The following is a 24,318-nucleotide window of genomic DNA, read 5'->3' on the forward strand; positions in this document are numbered from 1 at the left end:
TGAAAATCAGAAAAGAAAGTGATTTTTCGAGTGATAGTTATTTTTAGGGTTAGTCTACATTTTCTGTTTAGCAATGATCGTTTAATTAGTTCATTCCACAATCTGCATGAAACCAACAATGACAGGATACAATGACAAATTCAATTTCATCTTATTTAAGATATTTCCGTTCAAATTCATTCATTCAGATACTAATGAGGTGAACGATAAGGATATATCAAACTTATAATATATGAATATTCTTATCATTCTATTAAAGAATTTATAGTGTTAACAAACATACATATATAGAGAATCTGGAAGAGATTGCTCTCAAATTTCTCACCGAACATTAATTTTACATATAAGGAAGCGATTTCTCAAGGGATAGTTATTTTTTAGGATTAGTCTGATAGTCCTTTCTAGCAATGGTCTTTTAGTTCATGGTCCACTCCACCAATCCGTGTGGAGCTAACAATTGGATAGGACAATAACAAATCATTAACTTTGTCTTGTCTAAAATGCTCCTCCTTGAATACTTCCCTCCAAATTAGGCTTGTTTAAAATCAAACCAAAATCAATAATCCAAACTAAAAAAAAGTTATTGATTTATTGGTAAGGGCTTATTGATTTATCGGTTTTGATAATTATTCTCATTAATTTTCATACTGGATTATAGATCTTTAATGGTTTGAGGAGTTTTTAACAAGTTAACCGATAACCAGATAGTAAATTAATAAACTACATTAAAACATGTAACACTTCGCCCTTTCGGAATGTTTAAATTAACTCGTACCTTCGGGACATGACTAAGAGTGATTAATAAGTTAAAGAAGGATGTGGTATGACATGTTTTAATTGTTCAATAGTCGTATTTTATGTTTTGAAGTCAGTGAGTTGCAAAATAAAAGTTGGGAAAAGTTATAGTAAGTTACTTCAAGAAATTAATTCTCTGAAATTTGGATCAAATGTCTTGAAACTTTTCTCCACATCAATAAAGAGTTAGAGGGACCACAACCTATCAAATCTAAGGTCTACGAATCTAGTTTCCAATACATTAAACTATTTATCCATACGACTTCATAACAGAGAGATATTCACATTTTTGTGAGAATGTAAGGGTTGTCTGGCTATGTAATTTCTTTTCAGATCCAATGGTGCCTGTGGAACTGTTGTCATATTATTAGTTTATATTTAAAAATATGTCATATTTTTCAATTGATTCAAACTTTAATAAAAAAAATAATTCAGTTTCTCAATTAGTGAAGGTAAGATACCTCGTTGAATTAATCGACACGCATGCAAGTAGAGATGGAGCTAAAGTATAGGTTACGAGTTCGGTCAAGCTTAATAGTTTTAGTCCAATTTGGTATTTGTTTTAAGAAATTCATTACATATATATAAATAGTTTTACTCGTAGGATTCTTAGAAGCTTGAAGTTGGAAGAGGCTGAAAAGTAGCTAAAGTCAGTTGCTCGCCCTATCATCTTGTGTCTCAATCAACTTTTTTTTTGTGTACAAATCTTCATTTGGCTTTTGAAACTTTGAAAGCAGCAAAGAATGCAGTAATGGAAGAGATAAGACCGCTCATTTCCGGGCAGATACATTCCCATTGTAATAATTATTCCTCCATGGGTGTCCTCCTATCTAGTAGTAGTAGCATGATAAACTGTTAAGGAATATTTATTAGTTTATATTTAAAGACAAGTCATATTTTTCAATCTGTTCACACTTTAATAAATAAAATAATTCGGTTTCTCAATTAGTGAGAGGTAAGATACCTCGTTGAATTAATCGACATGCATGCGAGCTAAAGTATAGGTTACGAGTTCGGTCAAACTTAATAGTTTTAGTCCAATTTGGTATTTGTTTTAAGAAATTCATTACATATATATAAATTATTCGGAAAAGGGTCATATATGCCCTTGTACTCTTAGAAAAGGGTTATATTTACCTTTCGTCATACTTTTTTTGATATATTTATCCCTGCCATCTAACTTTAGGCACATATTTGCCCTCAGACGGTTAAGTCCCATATCCCCATCTTTTATCATCCTATGGCATCTACGTGGCATGCCTACATGGATATATACTTATTCCACTTAATATTTCATAGTAATTTAATTATTATAATTTGTACCCAATTCCAAATATTTTACCCACTCATTTAACCCATAAAACCCCAATCCTAAAACTGGGGTTTCCGAACTTAGATTTGATTTTTTTTTTCGTATTTCATGTTAATTTTTTTTTAAGGTGACAGTATATTAAGAGCTCTGTTGTTACTTCTGTTGAGTCCTCTGTTATTCGTTCTTGATTTCGAAGTTAAATTGAGAGTTATGGTGTTCATAACATTCTGTGGGATGAAAATTGAGGATGTTGAGTGTGTTGATAGAGTTGCCTTTTACCTAAAAAAATTCTTGAAAATTTGAATGTTCGTGTTTATGAGGTGATGAAATCAGTCGGGAAAGAATGGTGTTAACTGGTATGCCTAGAGTTATGGTGGAAGGTTTTTTGAAGGAATATTTGCGTGTTGATTATGTAACAGGGACTGGATTGCATTGTGTTGGGAATTATTCGAGTGTATCTGACTGTTTTCTTGGTCTCATTGCCTGTCAAATGAAAAGAGATAAGAAAATCATGTTTCTTTTTCTTATTATATTACAAATCTGGATAATGACATTAATTACTTTACTCCAAAATTTAGCAAATCGTTAAATTGTAAGCATAATATCATTGACGATTTTCTATCTAAAATTTGAGGCCATTGTTAGCAGATTTAATAATTGTACTAAAGAAGTCAATATCGTAATATAATTTACTGTGTTCCAGCCTGATTCTTTCTTTGTCGTGCTTTTCTTTGGGAAAGTGACAATGAAATGGATTGACATTTTATGGGTTAAATGGGTGGGTAAAATATTTGGGATTGGGTATAAATTATAATAATTAAATTAAGATGAAATATTAAGTGAAATGATATATATCCATGTAGGCATGCCAAGTAGATGCCACATATGATAGATAAAAGTGGGGATATGAGATTTAACTGTTCAAGGGGAAATATATACCTAAAGTTAGATGGTAGGGGTAAATATATCAAAAAAATATGACGAAGGGTAAATATAACCCTTTTCTGAGAGTATAGGGACAAATATGACCCTTTTCAGTAAATTATTTATTTACAATCTAGTAACTTAAAAGGACTAGATCCCAAACACATAAAATTTCAATTAATCCAAGCTCCTCATCTACACGCAAGTTACTCTGAACACCGTGATTATAATAAATAAAATAACAATATAAGTCGCGGAAACAATGCATAAAGGTATTTTGGGTATACAAAGAAATGAACATCCTAATAATATTCCAACCTCTAATGCATGGTACAAATTAACCAAACCACTTCTATATACTTGCTTACCTTTGATCGGAAGACACAAATTAGAATATAATATTTTTGTAGTTATTGTCCCTTTGAGAATGTTATATCACGTTTTTAATATTTTACTATGCTTTTCTTGAGCCAAGTCTATCAGAAAAGTCTTTCTATCTATCAAGACATGAGTACGATATGCATACACACTATACTCCCTAAACCCCTTTAGTGAATCTACACGACGCAAATCAAGATTAGTTCTCAATGATATTGGTTCTGATCATGATAGACAGTGCCGCTCTAAGAATCGCGTTCCTTCGACAGCCTACTAACAACAAGATTGAAGCAAAAACATGTATTAATGCATAGATTCAAGGTTTGATGAGCTATTAAAACTTTTTCAACAACAAAAAAAGATGTAGAAACAGTGTTTCCCATGGCAACTGCTAATATTACAAGTTCAAAATCTTCTTTTCTTCAATCTGGAGATATCAATGACTTTTCCGAATAGTTGTGACTTTTCTGAAAGTTGTGACTTTTCTGAAGAGTTATGACTTTTCTGAAGAGTTGTGACTTTTATGAAAAGTAGTGACTTTACCATAGAGTTGTAATTTTTCCAAAGGGTTGTGATCTTTCTGATAAGGCACAATAAACACCCATTCACACTATTCTTTGTTGTCTATAAATAGAGGGATTTTCTCTTATTTTTCAACCACGAATTTCTAGACTTCTTCTTCTTCTACTCTTAAATCTAGTATTCCAAGTGTACTTATCCTCCCAAGATCGTTCTATCTTGGGAGGATATATTTTATTAACCTCGGTTACTTGAGGGAAATAATTTACTTAAGGACACATTGTGCATTCAGTGGGACGATTTTTTTCTTTGAGAAAAATGTTTCTTTACTGGTTTTAAGTTTCTAGTTTTGAAAATACTATTTAAACTTTGTTGTTTCTTACCAAGTTCTCAAAATGCATCTTTTTTTTCTCCTTTATTTCTCCCCACCAGTAATTTGAAAAGAGGGATGTAAATTCCTTATACAGACCATCACGGAGTTGGAAACAAGACAAAGAATATGTAAGGATCGCTGCTAGTACAAACTGAAGCACAATCTCTTTTCCCGCAATACTTGAAAAAATTAGCCTTCCATCCTTTTATTTTTGTCTTGACTCTCTCCTTTATAAACTCTAGCATCTTTTCTTGAAACGTCCCACAACAACCGGTAAACACAAATACAAAGCCATGTCATTTATTTATCGTTGTCCAATCAACAACGATATCTCAACTTTCTCCTCCTCTCTCACAATTTTACTAAAACAGATTGCTAATTATCTAGATTAACCACTTATCCAGAGCTTCGATTATATTTCCTTAAAATATCGGCAGCACAACATGCATTTTGATTGTTAATTGAACAAAATATAAAGGAGTCATCGACAAAAAGTAAATGAATTACGCTTAGCCCATATCTATTCAACTTTAGCTGTTGGATTTCATTTTGTTCCTCTCATATAAGCATCATAGAGAAGACAATTAATATTTGCTTGAAAAGACTTATCTGGATAATTAATTAATGTTCAATGATAAATTTGGTAAGAATATCTATAAGATTCTCTACAAACCCTAACTAGGATTTTTATATATATATAAGAAGAATTATCTGACATTATACTAAAAGGAAACATCAAACAAAATTCAGCAAGTAAACTCTTTTCTCCCCTTTTTTATCTATGTTTTTTTTCACTCATTTTTTGCTCATTCAATACTCTTTTTGTTAATCAAGAACAGAGAAAAAGGTTCTCATTTGATTCCTATATATATGTGTGTGTGTCATTTAATTGTTCCTTTTTATTTGGGGTGTTTTTGATGTTTTGATTCAGCTGAAGTTTTGTTTTTTGTTCTTGAATTTTTGGATTTTTACCTAATATACGATCTGATGAGTGATAAATATTGGTTTTGTGTTACCTGATATAGGATCTATATATGTTCAATCAATCAATCAACTATGCCTCAATCCGAACCTAGTTGAATTTACTGGTAATGTCAGGATTTTTCTGTCTATTTTGCAGAATTCTGATGATTTTCGCTGATTTTCTTGTAATTTAGATTAAGTGTTTTGAGGTTCGATACCTGTTAGTTGTTAATAGTAAATTAGTTTGTTTGATTTGTTTTTCATTGGATGGTTGTTACTCACTAGCCATTGTATTGTACTGTATTGTTAGATACAATACTTGTTTTACTTCTTTTATGTTTTTTTTTTCGAGTTTGAATGTTCTTTTTCTCTTCTTTCGTATTGTATTTGATTTTTTCGCATATCTGGTTGCAGGGTGCTACTAGAGGAGTGTGATCTTGTGTTTGAGTTGTGTTCTACGACTTGGTTGTGCTTGATTGATATCGTCTTGAGATGGAAAGAAAAGCTTTAGCTTTAGCTGATTCTGGAATCATGCCAGTTTCCAAGAACGAAGAGGTGTCAATCTGATTTCTTATTTACTATTGCAAATTGGTCTAACTGTGTAATACTTGCTTTGTTTTTTAATATTACTCTATTTCATCATGTATCTGCAGCCTGGATTTATTGCCCGGCAGTCTAGTAACTCTTTGTCTCTTCTTCCTCATAAGAAGAGGTACTCTGTGCTCTATCCTCATGCACCTATCCATCCTTCAAGAAATGTTGATTCTGGAATCATGCCAGTTTCAGGGAACAAAGAGGTCTCAATCTGATCTCTTATTTTCTGTTGAAAATTGGTCTAACTGTGTAATACTTGCTTTGTTTTTTAATATTACTCTATTTCATCATGTATTTGCAGCCTGGAGTTGTTGCCCGGCAGTCTAGTAACTCTCTTCTTCCTTATAAAAAGAGGTACTCTTTTCTCTATCCTCATGCACCTATCCATCCTTCAAGAAATGTTGACGATCTAGTGAAACCAGCTTTGGCCGAAAAATTAGCTGACCAGGAAGGTATAGGTACGGCAAAAGTTTCTGTCAAGAATGAAGTTGTTTCCAAACATGGGGAAAGCTACAGTAAACTTGAACTTCCTGCCGATTCAGGGCATGTTGAACTGTCTACTAGTTCTGCTTCTGTTATTGATAAAGGGAAGCTTGTGGGAGCTAGTGAGCAGGAATTTCATTTTCCCATCTCATCAATACATCCTTCCCTACGACACAAGTCTGCAAATGTGCTTCATGTTAGTCTTGGTAGTACTTTACGAGTGTTTAACTCCTCAGTACTGCAGTCAAAGTCAGAACCTGTAGAAGAAGCTAATGCTGGAACTGCGGTTCGTCCAGGTGGAACATTCGAGGCTAATCTGCAGTCTATTGAGTTGTCAACTAAGGAATTACTTGAGCAAGAACCAATGAAGTGTGAACTTTTCATGAGATCAGATAAAGTGGAGGCATCTGTTTCCGCGAGTATGAATATTGAAGATCACAAGGTATACAAAAAGAATCAAGACACACATAATTTGGTTGCAAATGGTGAGGAGTCGGCAAATGATGGGGGAAAGATAAGTATGTCAGCTGGTACAGAAGAAGAATGTTATGGTTCTGATGGTTATCAGGTTTTTGCGGGACATGTTGACACTGAGAGTGTGGGGTGTGTCAGAGAGGATGACATATATGAAGACGGTGAGATCCGAGAATTGTTGATGCAGTCAATTGCAGAAGACCCAATGGCTGAGGGGATGGATTCAGGAAAAAATAAGTCCTATGATGACTTTTTTAAAGGCTGTGATGAGAAAGCTGAAAAAATTCATCATAAAAACATTAATATGCGAAGTCCATTATTATATAAAAAGGAAACAACCGGTGATGATGAGCAGAGGCCTATATATAATATGACATATTCTAGTCATTTCAGACCTGTAGCAGCGGGTAGGTCGCTGTCTTCAAGAAGTGGAAGAGAGAGGTATTCTTATATGGAGGAGGAGAAATTCCATCTACGAAGGAATAGGTGATTTTTCTTTTTATTGCTGTTTATTTTGTAAATTTTTTTTTCAATAATGCTGCTCAACTCTTGACTTTTTATTACTGTGCTTTTTCCAGTTATGGTCCCAAATTTGCTCGAAATAGGTTTCAGGACCATTCATTTGATAGCCCAAGGGGGAACTTCATGTGTGGAAGAGGGAGGGGCTGGGGCCGTGGCCGGTATTCTGGGAGTGATTTTGAAAGCTATGGAGGTGTAGCTGATTATCAGTTTAGACATAAACGTACAGCTACGGTTTGGGTATCTGCAAATGAACGTAATGATTATGATAGTAGACTAGATGGTGGTGCCTTTGCTAGTAATAGGAGGAGGAATCCATTAAATGATACAAAGTTTACTGCTATGCAGAGAAGCAGTTTCCCTCGAATGTGGTCGAGATCTCCTGTTAGATCCCGTAGTTGGTCCCTTCCTCCGAGGAGATTGACGGAAGGATTGAATGGTCATCAAGATTTATCTCAGCAGAGGTCTCCAGTTATGTACAGGGAAGATAGAATGAGGTCTTCTTCACGAACTTCTTTTACTGAAGAAGCAATAGCCTCTCAAAGGCGTGACCCTCCTTCTTATACTGCTCGTCGTCTGAATGATATGAGGGATGTGGATGATGCACAGGAGTACGGGCATCCGAGGTCTCTTTCTAGCAGAAGAAGTCCACCTGATCAGGTATATGTGTCACGCCCCGAGCCTACACCCTGGACGTGGCCGGCACTCGAAGACCATTGCTGGTCCCCAAGCGAACCCTCATCCTGGCTGACTCCAAGAGGAATACTAACTTAAGCATACAAGAGCTTAAAACTGAATAAGAGTTTATAAACTCAACTTTATAAATCTTTAACTCAAAAGAAAACTCTGTATATTAGAATATATATACAACTCGCCATAAAAGGCAACTTTAGTCTTCAAAACATTTAACAAAATAAATGAAGAGACTTCTGAAACTCTATTGTCTATCTATGAAGCCTCTAACTGATAAAGATGGAAGCCGGGACAAGACCCACGACCTCCTAACAACTGATACAACTGAAAGGTAAATGAAATCCTCCGGAAGCAAAGAGGCTTGTCATAGCTAACTGGAACTCCCGGATGTATCAACGAATCTCCTGTTGATGATCCTGAATACCTGTGTCTGCATCATAAAAAGATGCAGGCCAAATGGCTCAGTACGTGGAATGTACGAGTATGTAAGCTGGAAAGCTAAACAACATAGGCTAGAAGAAAAACTGGAATAAATTGAATAACTTACCTCTTTTCAAACTTTCTCAACTCAAGGAATACTCAAAACTACTCAAACTTACTCAACTCAGAAGATAGATACTGGACTCAGAGACAGATACTCAACTCAAAGATATATACTCAACTCAAAGATAGATACTCAACTCAAGATAGATACTCAACTCAAGGATATGTACTTAACTCAAGATATATACTTAACTCAAAGATACTTAACTCAAGGATACTCGACTCTTGAATAACTGAACTCAACCTGACTGACTTCTTTCAATATAAGGCAATTTAAAACAAGTGCGATATAAAGAAAGACTGTTTAAAACATGCTATAAACTCTGAGTGTATACAAGGATACAATAAGCCTGAGATGTATATAGAAATACAATTGAACTGATGTATATAAAATACAATAATTTCTGTGTATGAAAATACAATAACTGCTGTGGGAGTTTCTCTAACCGACAACCATCACATAAGAGCTATAGTGATGATACAGCGATCGACCTCACGCTGCCAGAGCATCTTATACCCGGCCAAAGGTATAAGACCTGAACTGCCTAATGGATCCACTAGTCTAATCTGAAAAGGATTCATCTAAAAAGTATGATCCTTTTCTACCCATGGTGGCTAACATGGTTCTATGGGGGCTGTGGGTTCTTTGAACGCTCCCCCAATTCGGTGCTCAATACTACTCCCAAAAATGTACTAGCTCTTATGTTTTTAAAACATATTTATTCCTGCTGATATGAGATAATTACTCAAAAACTAGCCCGAAGGCTCTTTTGGAAATCTCAGTTTCCAACCTTGTTTAAATGTAAAAACATTTCTTTAAAACTTCTTTGGGAATACATAGTTCCCTAATAACTTTGAGAAATGAACTCAACTCTTGACTCTTGACTTAACTTGAAACTCGATACTCTTTACTCGACTTGAAACTATATGCTCTTTACTCTTTACTAAACTTGAAACTTGAAACTCTTTACTTAACTAGGAACTTGAGCCTTAGAATGAAGTTAAAACGATCAATGAAGACTCTTGGAAAACCTTAAAGACTTGTTTTGACTTACTTACTTCTAAGCTTGACTTCACTTGACTTGGAAACTAACTTCACTTGACTTTGAAACTAACTTCACTTGACTTGGAAACTAACTTCACTTGATTTGGAAACTAACTTCACTTGACTTTGAAACTAACTTCACTTGACTTGGATTATGGGTTCAAGGACTTGATTGGTGTTTGGAAGGACCTCATGATGTTTAGGAATGATTTAGGAATGATTTGGAACAACCAAACTTAAGAAAATTTTTGAGAATAAATTCTGAAAACAGTGGAGTCCGCGTCCTGTCCGCGACGCGGAGCAGATTTTGTTCACAGAGGGAACAAGTCCGCGACACGGACTTGTTTCATGTAAGAAGCCCGACTTTTCTCCTTCATTTTTCCAACTCTAAACTCTCTAACTTCAAAGGTTCTAGCCCCAATCACTTAGAAACATAAAATCCCTCAACATTCAATAGAATTCAACTCAAAACCCCAACCGGAAACAAGTCCCAAATCATCAAGAATCTCAACAACAATACCAGCTATAATTTCAACAACAACAACTAACAACTTTAACAACTTCAACCACAACAACTCACAACTTTAACAACAAAACCAATCCTTTCTTAATGAATAAAAGGGGTTAGGTGTGTGGGGGAAAGGATCACCCAACACTAAAAGCTCACATACCTGATTAGGGATCACCCCCGACGAAAATCCACGACGATCCTTAGCTTCTTCTTCTCTTTCTCCTCTTCTTTTCCTCTTCTTTCTCTCTTATCTTCCAAGCCCTAACTCTCACTCTTACTCTCACTCTTTAAAATGGGACAAAAATGATCCAAACATCAGTCTAACACCTCAATATAACCCAAAGAAAAGATTAGGGAAAAGACCAAAATACCCTTAAAATTTTCGGACTAAACAAACTGCACTGTGCGACTGTGCGACTGTGCGACTGTGCCAACAACCCAACTTCCAAAGGGCATAAGTCACTCATACAAACTCGGAATCAAGCAAACTCGGCGGAGTTGGAAAGATCATTCCAAGGGCTTTCCAGAAATAACTGGAAATTCGCCTAAATCATTTTGAGCTAGGAGATACGACTGCTCAAAGTTGACCAAAAACTCACTTTTTTTCCATAGCCAAATTGTCCAGATTCTTTCCAAAATGATTATTTCCAATTCAACTCTTCTTGGAACTCAATGTGCTACACCTAGGGACCTTAACTTAACACTCAATAAATTTTTATTCCTCGGTAAGATCCCACTCCACATGAAGGATGGCTCGAGTCTTAGTTCGAAAATTCTCTGGGGTGTTACAATATGCTAGAACCAATAGGCCGAGAGTTGAGATTTTAGATGATCAGGAGAGGGCTGATGGTGATGGGTACTTTGATGTGCCGATACACACTGGTAGATTTCCTGAGCTTCACAGTGGCAAAAGAAGGAAGTATGGCGAGAGGCAAATGAGAAATGTGAAAGAGCAAGAAGGTGGTAACCTTAGACGGAGGCACGAAGAAGAATTTAATGGCTCCAGATTGAAGAAAAGAAGATTTTGAGTTGATAGCTTACTGAACCTGTAATATTAGCCATGGGAAAAACTGTTTTTGCTATAATCTTGTTTCCAATAGGCTGTCCATTGAACGCGCTTTTTAATATTGCTGCCTGTAATTTGTCTTTCTAGAAGGAGAAAAGAACTAGTTTTAATATTCTCTACTGTGACTTCCCTTGGCATGAATGCTGGCAGTTTAAGTTGCTCTTTCTGTATTGTTTTTAGGCCTTAAACGCATCTTTGCTTGTTCTCGGCCCAATAGCTCTTGTCAGCCCAATAACAATTTGTATGACATTAGTATCTACATTGGACTGGACTTAGTTCATAACATTCGACCTGCATCTTTTATGATGCAGATTCAGGTACTTAAGATCCTCAATAGGAGTTCCGTTGAGATCACTTCATCTGCTCGTTAGCTTTTGAGTGAGGTCTCCTTGCTTCCGGAGGACTCTATCTTTTATGAGTTGTTAGTAGTAGTTTTTTTGAGGTGTCGTGTGGGTCTTGTCCCGCCATTCGTCTTTATATAGTAGAGGCTCCATAGATAGACAATTTTGGAAGGTCTTTCAGTTTCAGATGTTTTATTTAAAACTTATGTACATAATGGACAGCTAAAAGTACAAGCCCATGAAGCTACAAATTAGATAGAAAGAAAGAAAAAAGTGGATTAGATGGCCCTAATTTATGGATGACGAGAAAGAAGAATCTAACAAAACAAATTGGGTTTTACGGCAGTTTTCGTACCATTTTTGATGGGTAGGAATATATCTTTAATCAAAATGAATATATAAAGTCAAGTCATGTTGTTGGCGACAAAGAAATTAACCTTCTTTTTTCTTTGCACATTTATCTGCTTGTACTTTTAGTGGTCTATTATGTGCATATTACATTAGAATGTCCAATAAATTTCCTACTTACTTCTATTACGGTACATATTATTGCTTTTCTGACTGATTATTCTTCAATGCAATGAAGTCTAGTCTTTATGCTATGTCAATCACAAAGAAATTGCTACGATATTACTTTACAGTTTTAGATTATATATTTTTACAAGTTCATTCTATTTTCAACTGAGAAATAAGGCCCACGTGATATTTTTGTAATTAAAAAGTCTATTTTAGTATTATTTTTTAATAAAATTCAGTAAATATGAGTTTGTTAATGAAAGGGGGCAGTAGGACTACAATGGGCTCGTTATCAGATTAAGAAGCAAAAGGAAACGGGGCTCATCCCCTTTTGTCAAAGTTTGTTAGATGAACTCTAGTAATTATCAGGTATTCTCGTGGAGATAGAGAGACTATTTTTGAAAGACTCTTGGCTCAAGTGCAGCAATTAATTCAGGTATAAAGAAGAAGAAGAAAAGAGTGGCGAAAACATAACTTATAAGAGAAGCTGTGTAAATCCTATAAAAAGAATTACGAACAACAACTAAATAGTGTAATAGCCAAAACAGATGATGATAGATATTAAAAATTAGAACTACGAAAAATGGCTACACACTATCTGTTGTACAAAAATTCAAGCATGTGCCGGTAACCACAACAATGGTATTGTTCCTTTTTTTTACTTTTTTTTTTCTAATTCAATGCTCTTATATTGTAACACTACTACCGATTGTTTCGCTTTGTTTTTGTAATTTGGTGATTGTTTTCCCCCGTTATCATCTATAGTCCCTTAATCTGAAAAATTCAAATAAGGGTACGGTCTGCATACACACTATCAGAAATAGTCCCGCTACCTTCCAAGGTAGTGTTAATGGTCTCTCTGCTCCATCCCAAGTATGTTAAGGACGGGTAAAAGCTGCGTTTAAGGTCTTAAAACAATACAGAAAAGCCAGCATGCATATTAACAACTTAATCTACCAGCATTCATGCCAAGGAAGTTAATTTCATGCCTATTGGAACAAGATTAAAGCAAAATGCATTCTGTGTCTAAGTCTCATTCTTTCTCTTCGACAATTATCATTCATCCAGGTATAAATGGATTCAGAAATCTGCCGAACAGTGTTTCCTATGGCAATTGCTAATATTACAGGTTCAGTAAGCTATCAACTCAAAATCTTCTTTTCTTCAATCTGGAGCCACCAAATTCTTCTTCATGCCTCGGTCTGACATTACCACCTTCTTGCTCTTTCACATTTCTCATTTGCCTCTCGCCATACTTCCTTCTTTCGCCACTGTGAAGCTCAGGAAATCCACCAGTGTGTATCGGCTCATCAAAGTACCCATCACCATCAGCCCTCTTCTGATGATCTAACATCTCAACTCTCTGCCTATTGGTTCTAGTAAATACCTGATCAGGTGGACTCCCTCTGCTAGAAAGAGACCTCGGATGCCCGTACTCTTCTACATCATCAACATCCCTCATATCATTCTGACGAGCAGTATAAGATGGACGGTCACGCCTTTGAGGGGCTATTGCTTCTTCAGTAAAAGAAGTTTGTGAAGAAGACCTCATTCTATCTTCCCTGTACATAACAGGAGACCTGTGCTGAGATAAATTTTGACGCCCATTCAATCCTTCCGTCAATGTCCTCGGAGGAAGGGACCAAGTACGGGATCTAACAGGAGATTTCGACCACATTCGAGGGAAACCGCTTCTCTGCATTGCAGTAAACTTTGTATTATCACCCTGACCGAAATGATGATCAGGTCTACTATGTTGAACACCAACATAGGCAGAGCCATCTTCACCAGGGCATCTTCTTGGGCTGATATCCATCATGGCAGCATCTTCTCTTCCATTGGGGGATAGTCCATGTGCAGGTGGATGCTGAAATGAATGCAAGGGATCATTTAATGGATCCCTCCTCCTACTACTAGCAATGGCACCACCATCTAGTCTATTATCATAGTCCTTACATTCATTTGCAGATTCCCAGAAAGCAGCAGTATGTTTATGTCTATTATCATAGCTTTCAAAATCACGCCCAGAATATCGGCCCTGGCCCCGGCCCCATCCCCATCCCCTACCTCTTCCACGCATGAAGTTCCCCCTTGACCTACCAAATGGACGGTCCTGAAACCTATCTCGCACAAATTTGGGACCATAACCATAGATTTCATCTCTGGAAATAGCACAGTAATAAAGAGTCAAGAGTTGAGCAGCATTATTAAAAAAAATAATTACAAATCAAACATCAATAAAAAGAAAAATCACCTATTCCTTTGTAGATGGAACTTCTCCTCCTCCGTATAAAAATACCTCTCTCTTCCACTTCTTGAAGGCAGTGAACTACCCGTTACAGGTCTGAAGACAGCGACATTTTGAACATTTTTACTTGAAGATTCATTATTTTTTCCTGAATCCATCCCCTTAGCATTGGGGTCTTCTGCAATTGACTGCACCAATGGTTCTCGGATCTCACCGTCTTCACATTCCTCATCCTCTCTGACATACCTCATACCTTCAGTGTCAACATGTCCCGCAAAAGCCTTATAACTATCAGAAGCATAACATTCTTCCTCTGTACCAGCTGATATACTTATCTTTTCCCCATCATTTGCTGACCCCTCACCACTTGCAACCAAATTATGTGTGTCTTGTGTCTTTTTGTATACCATGTGATCTTCAATTTGCATGCTTGCGGAAACAGATGCCTCCACTTTATCACTGCAAACATTTAGTTCTTTGAGGTCAAAGTTTGCATTTTTAGTATGATCAAAGTACTCAGATGGAGTAGACAAGTCCCCACCACTCACAGACATATCTGAACAGGTAGAAGAAGAAGAACTCTCCTGAAGCTGCAAAACCCTTCGAACTGATTGGGGGACAATCGCATCTGATCTCATGAAAGGTTCACATTTCATTGGTTTTTGGTCAAGTAATTCCTTACTTGACAACTCAATAGACTGCAGATTCTGCCTCACAACCTCAGTTTTCACAACATTAGCCTCGAATGTTCCAGCTGGACGAACCGCAGTTCCAGTATTAGCTTGTACCAAGGCTTCTTCTACAGGTTCTGACTTTGACTGCAGTACTGAGGAGTCAAACCCTCGTAAAGTACTGCCAAGACTAACACGAAGCACATTTCTAGACTTGTGTCGTAGGGCAGGATGTATTGATGAGATGGGAAAATGAAATTCCTGCTCACTAGCTCCAACAACTTGCTTCCCTTTATAACCATTAGAACCAATAACAAAAGCAGAATTAGAAGGTGGCTTGCTGTCTATCTGACCTGCATCTTGAACATCATCACCAGAAGCCTCCCATAAATCCATGGGAATATTCAGATCCCAATTAAATCTATTAGTGCGTGCAGCATCATCAGCGTCATTGTTATTCAAAGATGGAGAAAGCAATGAAGGATTTACTGTTCCATGCATCAGACAACTCGGCGTAGTATTTGAATCAACCAAAGAAGAAACATGAAGTTTCTTTGTGCCTAATGACAGTTCAATGTGCCCTGAATCAGCCGGAAGTTCAAGTTTACTGTGGCTTTCCCCTTGTTTGGGAACAACTTCATTCTTGACAGAAACTTTTGCCGTACCTATAGCTACCTGGTCAGATTTTCCGGCCAAAGCTGGTTTCACTAGATCGTCAACATTTCTTGAAGGATGGATAGGTGCATGAGGATGGAGCACAGAGTACCTCTTCTTAATAAGGAAAAAGAGAGTTACTAGACTTCCGGGAAAGAACTCCAGGCTGCAAATAAATGATGAAATAGAGTAATATTAAAAAACAAAGTAAGTATTACACAATTAGACCAATTTTAAACAGCAAATAAGAAATAAGATTGACACCTCTTCGTTCCCTGAAACTGGCATGATTCCAGAATCAGCTAAAGCTAAAGCTTTTCTTTCCATCTTGAGACGATATCAATCAAGCAAAACCAAGTCGTAGAACACAACTCAAACACAAGATCACACTCCTCTAGTAGAACTCTGCAACCAGATATGCGAAAATATCAAATACAATACGAAAGAATAGAAATAAATATTTTATCCAACAGTGCAGTACAATACAATGGCTAGTGAGTAACAACCATCCAAAGAAAAACAAATCAAACAAACTAATTTACTTTTAATAACTAATAGGTTTCGAACCTCAAAACACTTGATCTAAATTACTGGAAAATCGGAGAAAAATCATCAGAGTTCTTCAAAATAGACAGAAAAATCCTACCATTACCAATATTTATCACACATCAGATCCTATATATAGATCCTATATCAGGTAAATTCAACTAGGTTCGTATTGAGGCATAGTTGATTGATTGAACATATATAGATCCTATACGAGGTAACAATAAACCAATATTAATCACGCATCAGATCCTATATATAGATCCTATATCAGGTAAATTCAACTAGGTTCGTATTGAGGCATAGTTGATTGATTGAGCATATATAGATCCTATACGAGGTAACAATAAACCAATATTTATCACGCATCAGATCCTATATATAGATCCTATATCAGGTAAATTCAACTAGGTTCGTATTGAGGCATAGTTGATTGATTGAGCATATATAGATCCTATACGAGGTAACAATAAACCAATATTAATCACGCATCAGATCCTATATATAGATCCTATATCAGGTAAATTCAACTAGGTTCGTATTGAGGCATAGTTGATTGATTGAGCATATATAGATCCTATACGAGGTAACAATAAACCAATATTTATCACGCATCAGATCCTATATATAGATCCTATATCAGGTAAATTCAACTAGGTTCGTATTGAGGCATGGTTGATTGATTGAACATATATAGATCCTATATGAGGTAACAACAAACCAATATTAATCACGCATCAGATCCTATATATAGATCCTACATCAGGTAAATTCAACTAGGTTCGTATTGAGGCATAGTTGATTGATTAAACATATATAGATCCTATACGAGGTAACAACATACCAATACTTATCACACATCAGATCCTATATATAGATCCTATATCAGGTAAATTCAACTAGGTTCGTATTGAGGCATAGTTGATTGATTGAACATATATAGATCCTATATGAGGTAACAACAAACCAATATTTATCACGCATCAGATCCTATATATAGATCCTATATCAGGTAAATTCAACTAGGTTCGTATTGAGGCATAGTTGATTGATTGAGCATATATAGATCCTATACGAGGTAACAATAAACCAATATTAATCACGCATCAGATCCTATATATAGATCCTATATCAGGTAAATTCAACTAGGTTCGTATTGAGGCATAGTTGATTGATTGAGCATATATAGATCCTATACGAGGTAACAATAAACCAATATTTATCACGCATCAGATCCTATATATAGATCCTATATCAGGTAAATTCAACTAGGTTCGTATTGAGGCATGGTTGATTGATTGAACATATATAGATCCTATATGAGGTAACAACAAACCAATATTAATCACGCATCAGATCCTAAATATAGATCCTACATCAGGTAAATTCAACTAGGTTCGTATTGAGGCATAGTTGATTGATTAAACATATATAGATCCTATACGAGGTAACAACATACCAATACTTATCACACATCAGATCCTATATATAGATCCTATATCAGGTAAATTCAACTAGGTTCGTATTGAGGCATAGTTGATTGATTGAACATATATAGATCCTATATGAGGTAACAATAAACCAATATTTATCACGCATCAGATCCTATATCAGGTAAAAAAAAAAAAAAATCAAGAACAAAAAACAAAACTTCACCTGAAACAAAACATCAAAAACACCCCAAATAAAAAGGAACAATTAAATGGCATACAGGTATATATATAGGAATCAAACGAGAACCTTTTTCTCTGTTCTTAAACAGTAAAAAGAGTATTGAATGAGCAAAAAATGAGTGAAAAAAGGGGAGAAAAGACTTTACTTGCTGAATTTTGTTTGATGTTTCCTTTTGGATTTTAGTGTAATGTAAGATAATTCTTCTTATCTTATATATAAATCCTAGTTAGGGTTTGTAGTAAGATATTCTTACCAAATTTATCATTGAGCATTAAAATGATTATTTAGTTTATGGTAGGAGGTGTAGCAATCTATATGGAATCAACAATTGAATGAAATCCAAGGGCTTAAGTTGAATAGATATGGTCTAAGCGTAATTCATTTATTTTTTGTCGATAACTCCTTTATATTATGTTCAATTAAAGATCAAAATGCAGGTTGTGTAGCCGATATTTTAAGGAAATATAATCAAAGCTCTTGGCAAATGGTTAATCTAGATAAATCAGCAATCTACTTCAGTAAATAAGTGAGAGCGGAGGAGAAAGTTGAGATATCACTGTTGCTTGGACAACGATAAATAAATGACATGGCTATGTATTTGCGTTTACCAGCTGTTGTGGGACGTTTCAAGAAAAGAACCTAGAGTTTATAAAGGAGAGAGTCAAGGCAAAAATAAAAGGAAGGAAGGCTAAAGTTTTCAAGTATTGCGGGAAAAGAGATTGTGCTTAAGTTTGTACTAGCTGCAGTCCCTACATATGCTTTGTCTTGTTTCCAACTCCGTAGGTGTCTGTATAAGGAATTAACATTCCTCTTTCAAAATTACTGGTGGGGACAAATAAAGGAGAAAAGATTATGTGATTCTAAATCAATTGGATAAATAAGTTTTAAAGATCTTAAAGCTTCAACATCATCTTTTGGATCATGGATATGCGAGAGAATTTTGTGGGGGAATTTCTGATGGAAAAAATATTAGTTTTGGATTGACCCTTGGATACAAAATAATAATAGTTTTATTCCTAAGAGTATCCATGGGCATAGAAATTCAGATTTAGTGATTCCCGATTTAATTGATGAGAATATTGTTGTTCATTATGTATTCCTAAGATACTTAGAACAAAAATTTTGGAGAACTTGATAAGAAACAATAAAGTTTAAAGAGTATTTTCAAAACTAGAAACTTAAAACTAGTTGAGAAATAGAACCTGCAACCAATTAGGAATAATATACAAAATATTTTTCTCAAAGAAGAAAATTGAGCCCACTGAATGCATAGTGTGTTCTTAAGGAAATTATTCCCCTCAAGTACCCGAGGTTAATGAAATATATCCTCTCGGGATAGAACGATCTTACTCATCGGTGTATCAGTACCTAAAACCACGGTGTCAACCAACCAGTCAATGGCAGTAAAATACACTTAGAATACTAGATTTAGTAGTAGAAGAAGAAGTCTAGAAATTTGTTGTTGAAAAATAAGAGAAAACCCCTATATTTATAGAACACAAAGGGTAGTGTGAATGGGTGCTTATTGTGCCTTATCAGAAAGGTCACAACACTTTGGAAAAATTACAACCTAACGAAAAAGTCGCAACTTTTCATAAAGCCACAACTCTTCGAAAAAGTCACAACTCTTCATTTTCCATTCACATTTTAAAACCCAACAATTCCCCGCATGAATGGGGAATGACTCAAAGACAAAGAAATGGGCAAGTGTATATACTTTACAAGAAAGAGTTAATTGCATCTGGATAAGTAGGTTTCCCTTTGAACTTTCCATTGTGAACATATGTTGGATATACTCGATCAATCGATAAATGTGATCTCCTTGAAATTCGTCGAGCTTTGGTGTATACCTAGACAACCATATGTCACACAATCAACCCTTTACTGTTTATGATTCTTATGGTTGTGTTTGTTTCATCCATGAAAACCTCCTGGTTTCATGAGTGTATAGATAATATACTTTATACAATGATTCTCTTTGAAGATGCTTCCACTTCACACTCATATAATTGATTTCTAACACGTATTATTACGTAGATACACTATTTGGTCAAATCTGTCAAACTTAGTAAATCATTAAAAAATTTAAGCTTTATTAACTTGTTAACAAACCTTAATTTTTTATCCTTGTTCATGAGCATTGTCTTCATTATGAGAATGGATTGAGTTGGTTGACAATGTCGAACCGTCAGTCACAATTTTTTTTCTCCTTGAACCCAGCTCTTGGGATCTCCAGTCTGCTAGGTAGAGTTACCGTCATGATGACTTGTCCTAAGCCGTAAACTCATTCTCTTAAATGATCTTTCAACTGCCTCTTTAACTAGGCCTTTTGTTAGTGGATCTAACACATTATCCTTTGACTTTATGTAGTCAATTGTGATAATTTCACTAGAGAGTAGTTTTCTAACGGTATTATGTCTATGTCTTATATGATGAGACTTTCTGTTATACATTATGCTCCATGCCCTACCTATTGCATGTTGACTATCAAAATGTATGCATATTGGGCCAAAAAAGAATATATTTCAAGAATTTTTGGAGCCATTCAACTTATTCACCGACCTTATCTAGAGCGATAAACTCAAATTTCATTGTAGAGCGAGCGATACATGTCTATTTGGATGATTTTGCAAGAGACTGCTCTTTCACCAAGAGTAAATACATATCCACTTGTGGATTTTTACTTCATTTGAACCGGTGATCCAATTTTCATCACTATATCCTTCAATCACGACAATATATTTATTATAATGCAAGGCATAGTGTTGTGTATGTTTCAGATAACCCAACACACGTTGCATTGCCCTCTAGTGAGTTTGGTTAGGATTACTAGTGATCTGACTCAACTTGCTAATAGCACAATATGCTATATTTGGTCGTGTACAATTCATAATATACATCAAACTTCTCAACACTCTGGCATAGTCCAATTGAAAGTCACTTTCACCTTCATTCTTTTGAAATGTAAAACTTATACCAATTGGAGTCTTGACATCGTTCAAATTCAAGTACTTGAACTTATCCAATACTCTTTCAATATAATGAGTTTGAGATAATGCTAGTCCCTGAGGAGTTTTATGAATTCTGATTCCTAAGATCAAATTAACAGCTCCCAAGTCCTTCATATCGAACTTGTTGGACGGCATGCACTTAGTAGCATTTAAATCGTCAATATGTTTACTCTTTATTAACATGTCATCAACATGCAAACAAACAATGACTTCATGATTCAAAATATTTTTAATGTAGACACATTTATCACACTCATTGATCTTGAATCCATTTGCCAACATTGTTTGGTCAATTTAGCATGCCATTGTTTGAGTGCTTGATTGATCCCATAAAGTGACTTAAAAAATTGCACACATTCTTTTTTTATCAGTGACTACAAACCCCTCGAGTTGTTTCATGTAAATTTCTTCCTCCAACTCTCCATTTATGAAGGTTGTCTTAACATCCATTTGATGGGTCTCAAGATCATGCACGGTAGCTAGTGCTATTAACACCTTAATAGATGTTATCCCTGTTACTGGAGAGTATGTATCAAAGTAATCGAGTCCTTGTTTTTGTCTCTATCATTTTTCTACAAGTCTTGCCTTATATTTGTTAATAGTCCCATCAGCTTTCATTTTCCTTTTAAAGATCCACTTTGTACCCAAACGTTTATTTCTTGGAGGAAAATCATTCAACTTCCAATATGATTGCTCAAGATTGAATCAATCTCACTATTGATACCATCTTTCCAAAAGGATGAGCCCACAGAAGACATAGGAAATTTTACAAAATCAGATCCGAAGGAAGTAGATGTCCTTTGACATTTACTGCACCTATGAATCTCTTTATTAAGTACATTATCCTTTGGTGCTTTCCAAGGTCTTTTAGACCCTTCACTAGACTACTCAAGTTTAATTTTACAGTCCACAGTCTTAGGTCCTATTTTGATCTTTTTGGGAATAGGAACTTGGACTTTGGCTAGACACCCTCACACTTTGAAATATTTCAAGTTGGATTTCCTTCCTTTCCATTTCTCATATGGAATAGATTGTGTCCTGAACAAAAAATCTTTTTATTGCTTTCTTTCTGAACAGACAAATCTTTTTGTTGTTCCCTTTTGCTGTAAGGATAGCTTCTCCACACAAGTTTTGTGATAAACCTAAACTTATAAGTAATGCAGTCATCATTTCCTTCAAAGCTCGGATTTTTTTTAATTCTTCAACTCCACTAGATTGAGGTGAATATGGCAATAGTTTGATGGATAATTCCTTTTTCCAAACATATTCTACAAAAGGAGATTTATACTCTCCATCCCTATCACTTTTTATCTTTTTTCCCAACTGATTTTCAACTTCAAAATTATATTGCCTAGACGTTTCTATTGCTTCATCCTTACCATTCAACAAATAGACATAACTGTATCTAATGCAATTGTTAATAAAAGTTATGAGATACTTTTTCCCACCACGAGATGGTGTTGACTACATATCACAAATGTCACTGTAAATCAACTCAAGGGGCTAAAATTCCTTTCAACAAATTTATAAAATGCTTAGTATACTTACATTCAACAGAAATTGACATTTTTATTTATTGCACACAAAGTTAGACAAAACTTCTAAGTTGAACAGTTTTTCTTGCAAGGTTTTGTAATTCACATGTCACAAATGTTCATGTCACAAACAGTTTGACTGAAGCAAGTAAAAACAAATAAAATTATTGAGGTTGAAAAGATTCGAACTTATTATATACAATGAGGTATATCAATAAGGTGAGCAACGAGGATAGAGTCGAACTTATTATATACAAATATTATTTATCATTCTAATAAAGAATTTATAATGTTAACAATTATGCATAGGTAAAGAATCTAGAAGAAACGATTGCTCCCAAATTTATTATCAAGTTAATTTAAGAAAGCTAATTAAAAAAAAGGGGGTGATTTCTGGAGTGGTAGATATTCTTTTTTATTAGTTTGACGATCCAAGAATAAAAAAATAAAATAACATTACCTGAAAAAAAACATCAAAAACACCCCAGAAAAAGTAACAATTAAATAGCACACAGATATATAGATGTAGGAAGAAAATGAGAACGTTTTTCTCTGTTCTTAGACAGCAAAAAGAGTATTAAATGAGCATAAAAATGAGTGAAAAAAAACATAGACAAAAACAATACACATAGCCAATATTAAGAAGCGCGATCGTTGGACAGCTTATTGCCAACAGGATTGAAGCAAAAACATGTATAAATGCATATACAAGGTTTGATGAGCTATTAAGCCAAAAGTGCTTTCATTAAGGATATATTCTGTGTCTAAGTCGCGTTCTCTCTCTTCGACAATTATCATTCATCTAGATGGATTCAGAAATCTGTCTACTTCTATAATACAAGAGCATGTTGCTCTTACCATGGCAATTACTAATATTACAGGTTCAGTGAGCTATCAACTCAAAATCTTCTTTTCTTCAATCTGAAGCCATCAAATTCTTCTTCATGCCTCCGTCTAAGATTACCACCTTCTTTCTCTTTCACATTTCTCATTTGCCTAGGTCCTCCTTGCCTCTCACCATACTTCCTTCTTTCGCCACTGTGATGCTCAAGTAATTCCTTAGTTGACAACTCAATAGACTGCAGATTATCCTCAATTGTTCCATCTGGACGAACCGCAGTTCCAGCATTAGCTTCTTCTACAGGTTCTGACTTTAACTGCAGTACTGAGGAGTTAAACCCTCGTAAAGTACTACCAAGACTAACACGAAGCACATTTGCAGACTTGTGTCGTAGGGAAGGATGTATTGATGAGATGGGAAAATTAAATTCCTGCACACTAGCTCCAAAAGAAGAAAGATTTGCTGTACCTATAGCTTCCTGGCCAACTAAATTTTCGGCCAATGCTGGTTTCACTAGATCGCCAACATATCTTGAAGGATGGATTGGTGCATGAGGATAGAGCAAAGAGTACCTCTTCTTATAAGGGAGAAGAGAGTTACTAGACTGCCAGGCAACAATTCCAGGCTGCAAATACATGATGAAATTGAGTGATATTAGAAAACAAAGCAAGTATTACACAGTTAGATCAATTTTCAACAGCAAATAAGAGATCAGATTGAGACCTTTTCGTTCCCTGAAACTGACATGGTTCCAGAATCAACATTTCTTGAAGGATGGATAGGTGCATGAGGATAGAGCACAGAGTACCTCTTCTTATAAGGAAGAAGGGACGAAGAGTTACTAGACTGCCAGGCAATAACTCCAGGCTGCAAATACATGATGAAACAGAGTAACATTAAAAAAAAAACAAAGCAAATATTACACAGTTAGACCAATTTTCAATAGTAAATAAGAAATCAGATTGAGACCTCTTCGTTCTTGGAAACTGGCATTATTCCAGAATCAGCTAAAGCTAAAGCTTTTCTTTCCATCTCGAGACGATATCAATCAAGCACAGCCAAGTCGTAGAACACAACTCAAACACAAGA

At 35.4% G+C, this 24,318-nt stretch overlaps 4 protein-coding genes and 1 pseudogene across 4 annotated transcripts in view; 3 read left to right on the plus strand and 2 right to left on the minus strand.

The window, feature by feature from the left end:
• The window catches only part of LOC125818561 (histone H4), a 400,968-nt gene that overhangs the window by 342,522 nt on the left and 34,128 nt on the right, over positions 1 to 24,318 (plus strand). The gene's annotated exons all lie outside the window — the stretch shown is intronic.
• Positions 1 to 24,318, plus strand: part of LOC125818537 (spliceosome-associated protein 130 A) — a 201,231-nt gene that overhangs the window by 174,277 nt on the left and 2,636 nt on the right. The gene's annotated exons all lie outside the window — the stretch shown is intronic.
• LOC125818553 (caffeoylshikimate esterase-like) overlaps positions 1 to 24,318 on the minus strand; it is a 271,599-nt gene that overhangs the window by 167,443 nt on the left and 79,838 nt on the right. The window lies entirely within an intron of this gene.
• On the plus strand, positions 5,757 to 11,154 carry LOC125818564 (uncharacterized; annotated as a pseudogene).
• On the minus strand, positions 13,197 to 24,261 carry LOC125818545 (uncharacterized). Its single transcript, XM_049498034.1, has 10 exons — positions 24,199 to 24,261; positions 24,036 to 24,096; positions 23,698 to 23,802; positions 15,541 to 15,633; positions 15,070 to 15,264; positions 14,602 to 14,784; positions 14,304 to 14,550; positions 13,437 to 14,211; positions 13,369 to 13,388; positions 13,197 to 13,293 (listed from the first exon to the last, which is right to left on the minus strand). The coding sequence occupies exons 1-10, from the start codon at positions 24,259 to 24,261 to the stop codon at positions 13,197 to 13,199; spliced, it is 1,839 nt and encodes a 612-aa protein (XP_049353991.1).

The sequence above is a fragment of the Solanum verrucosum genome, unplaced genomic scaffold (genome assembly GCF_900185275.1).
Source record: "Solanum verrucosum unplaced genomic scaffold, falcon-dt-bn FXZP01000252.1, whole genome shotgun sequence".
Lineage (NCBI taxonomy): Eukaryota > Viridiplantae > Streptophyta > Magnoliopsida > Solanales > Solanaceae > Solanum > Solanum verrucosum.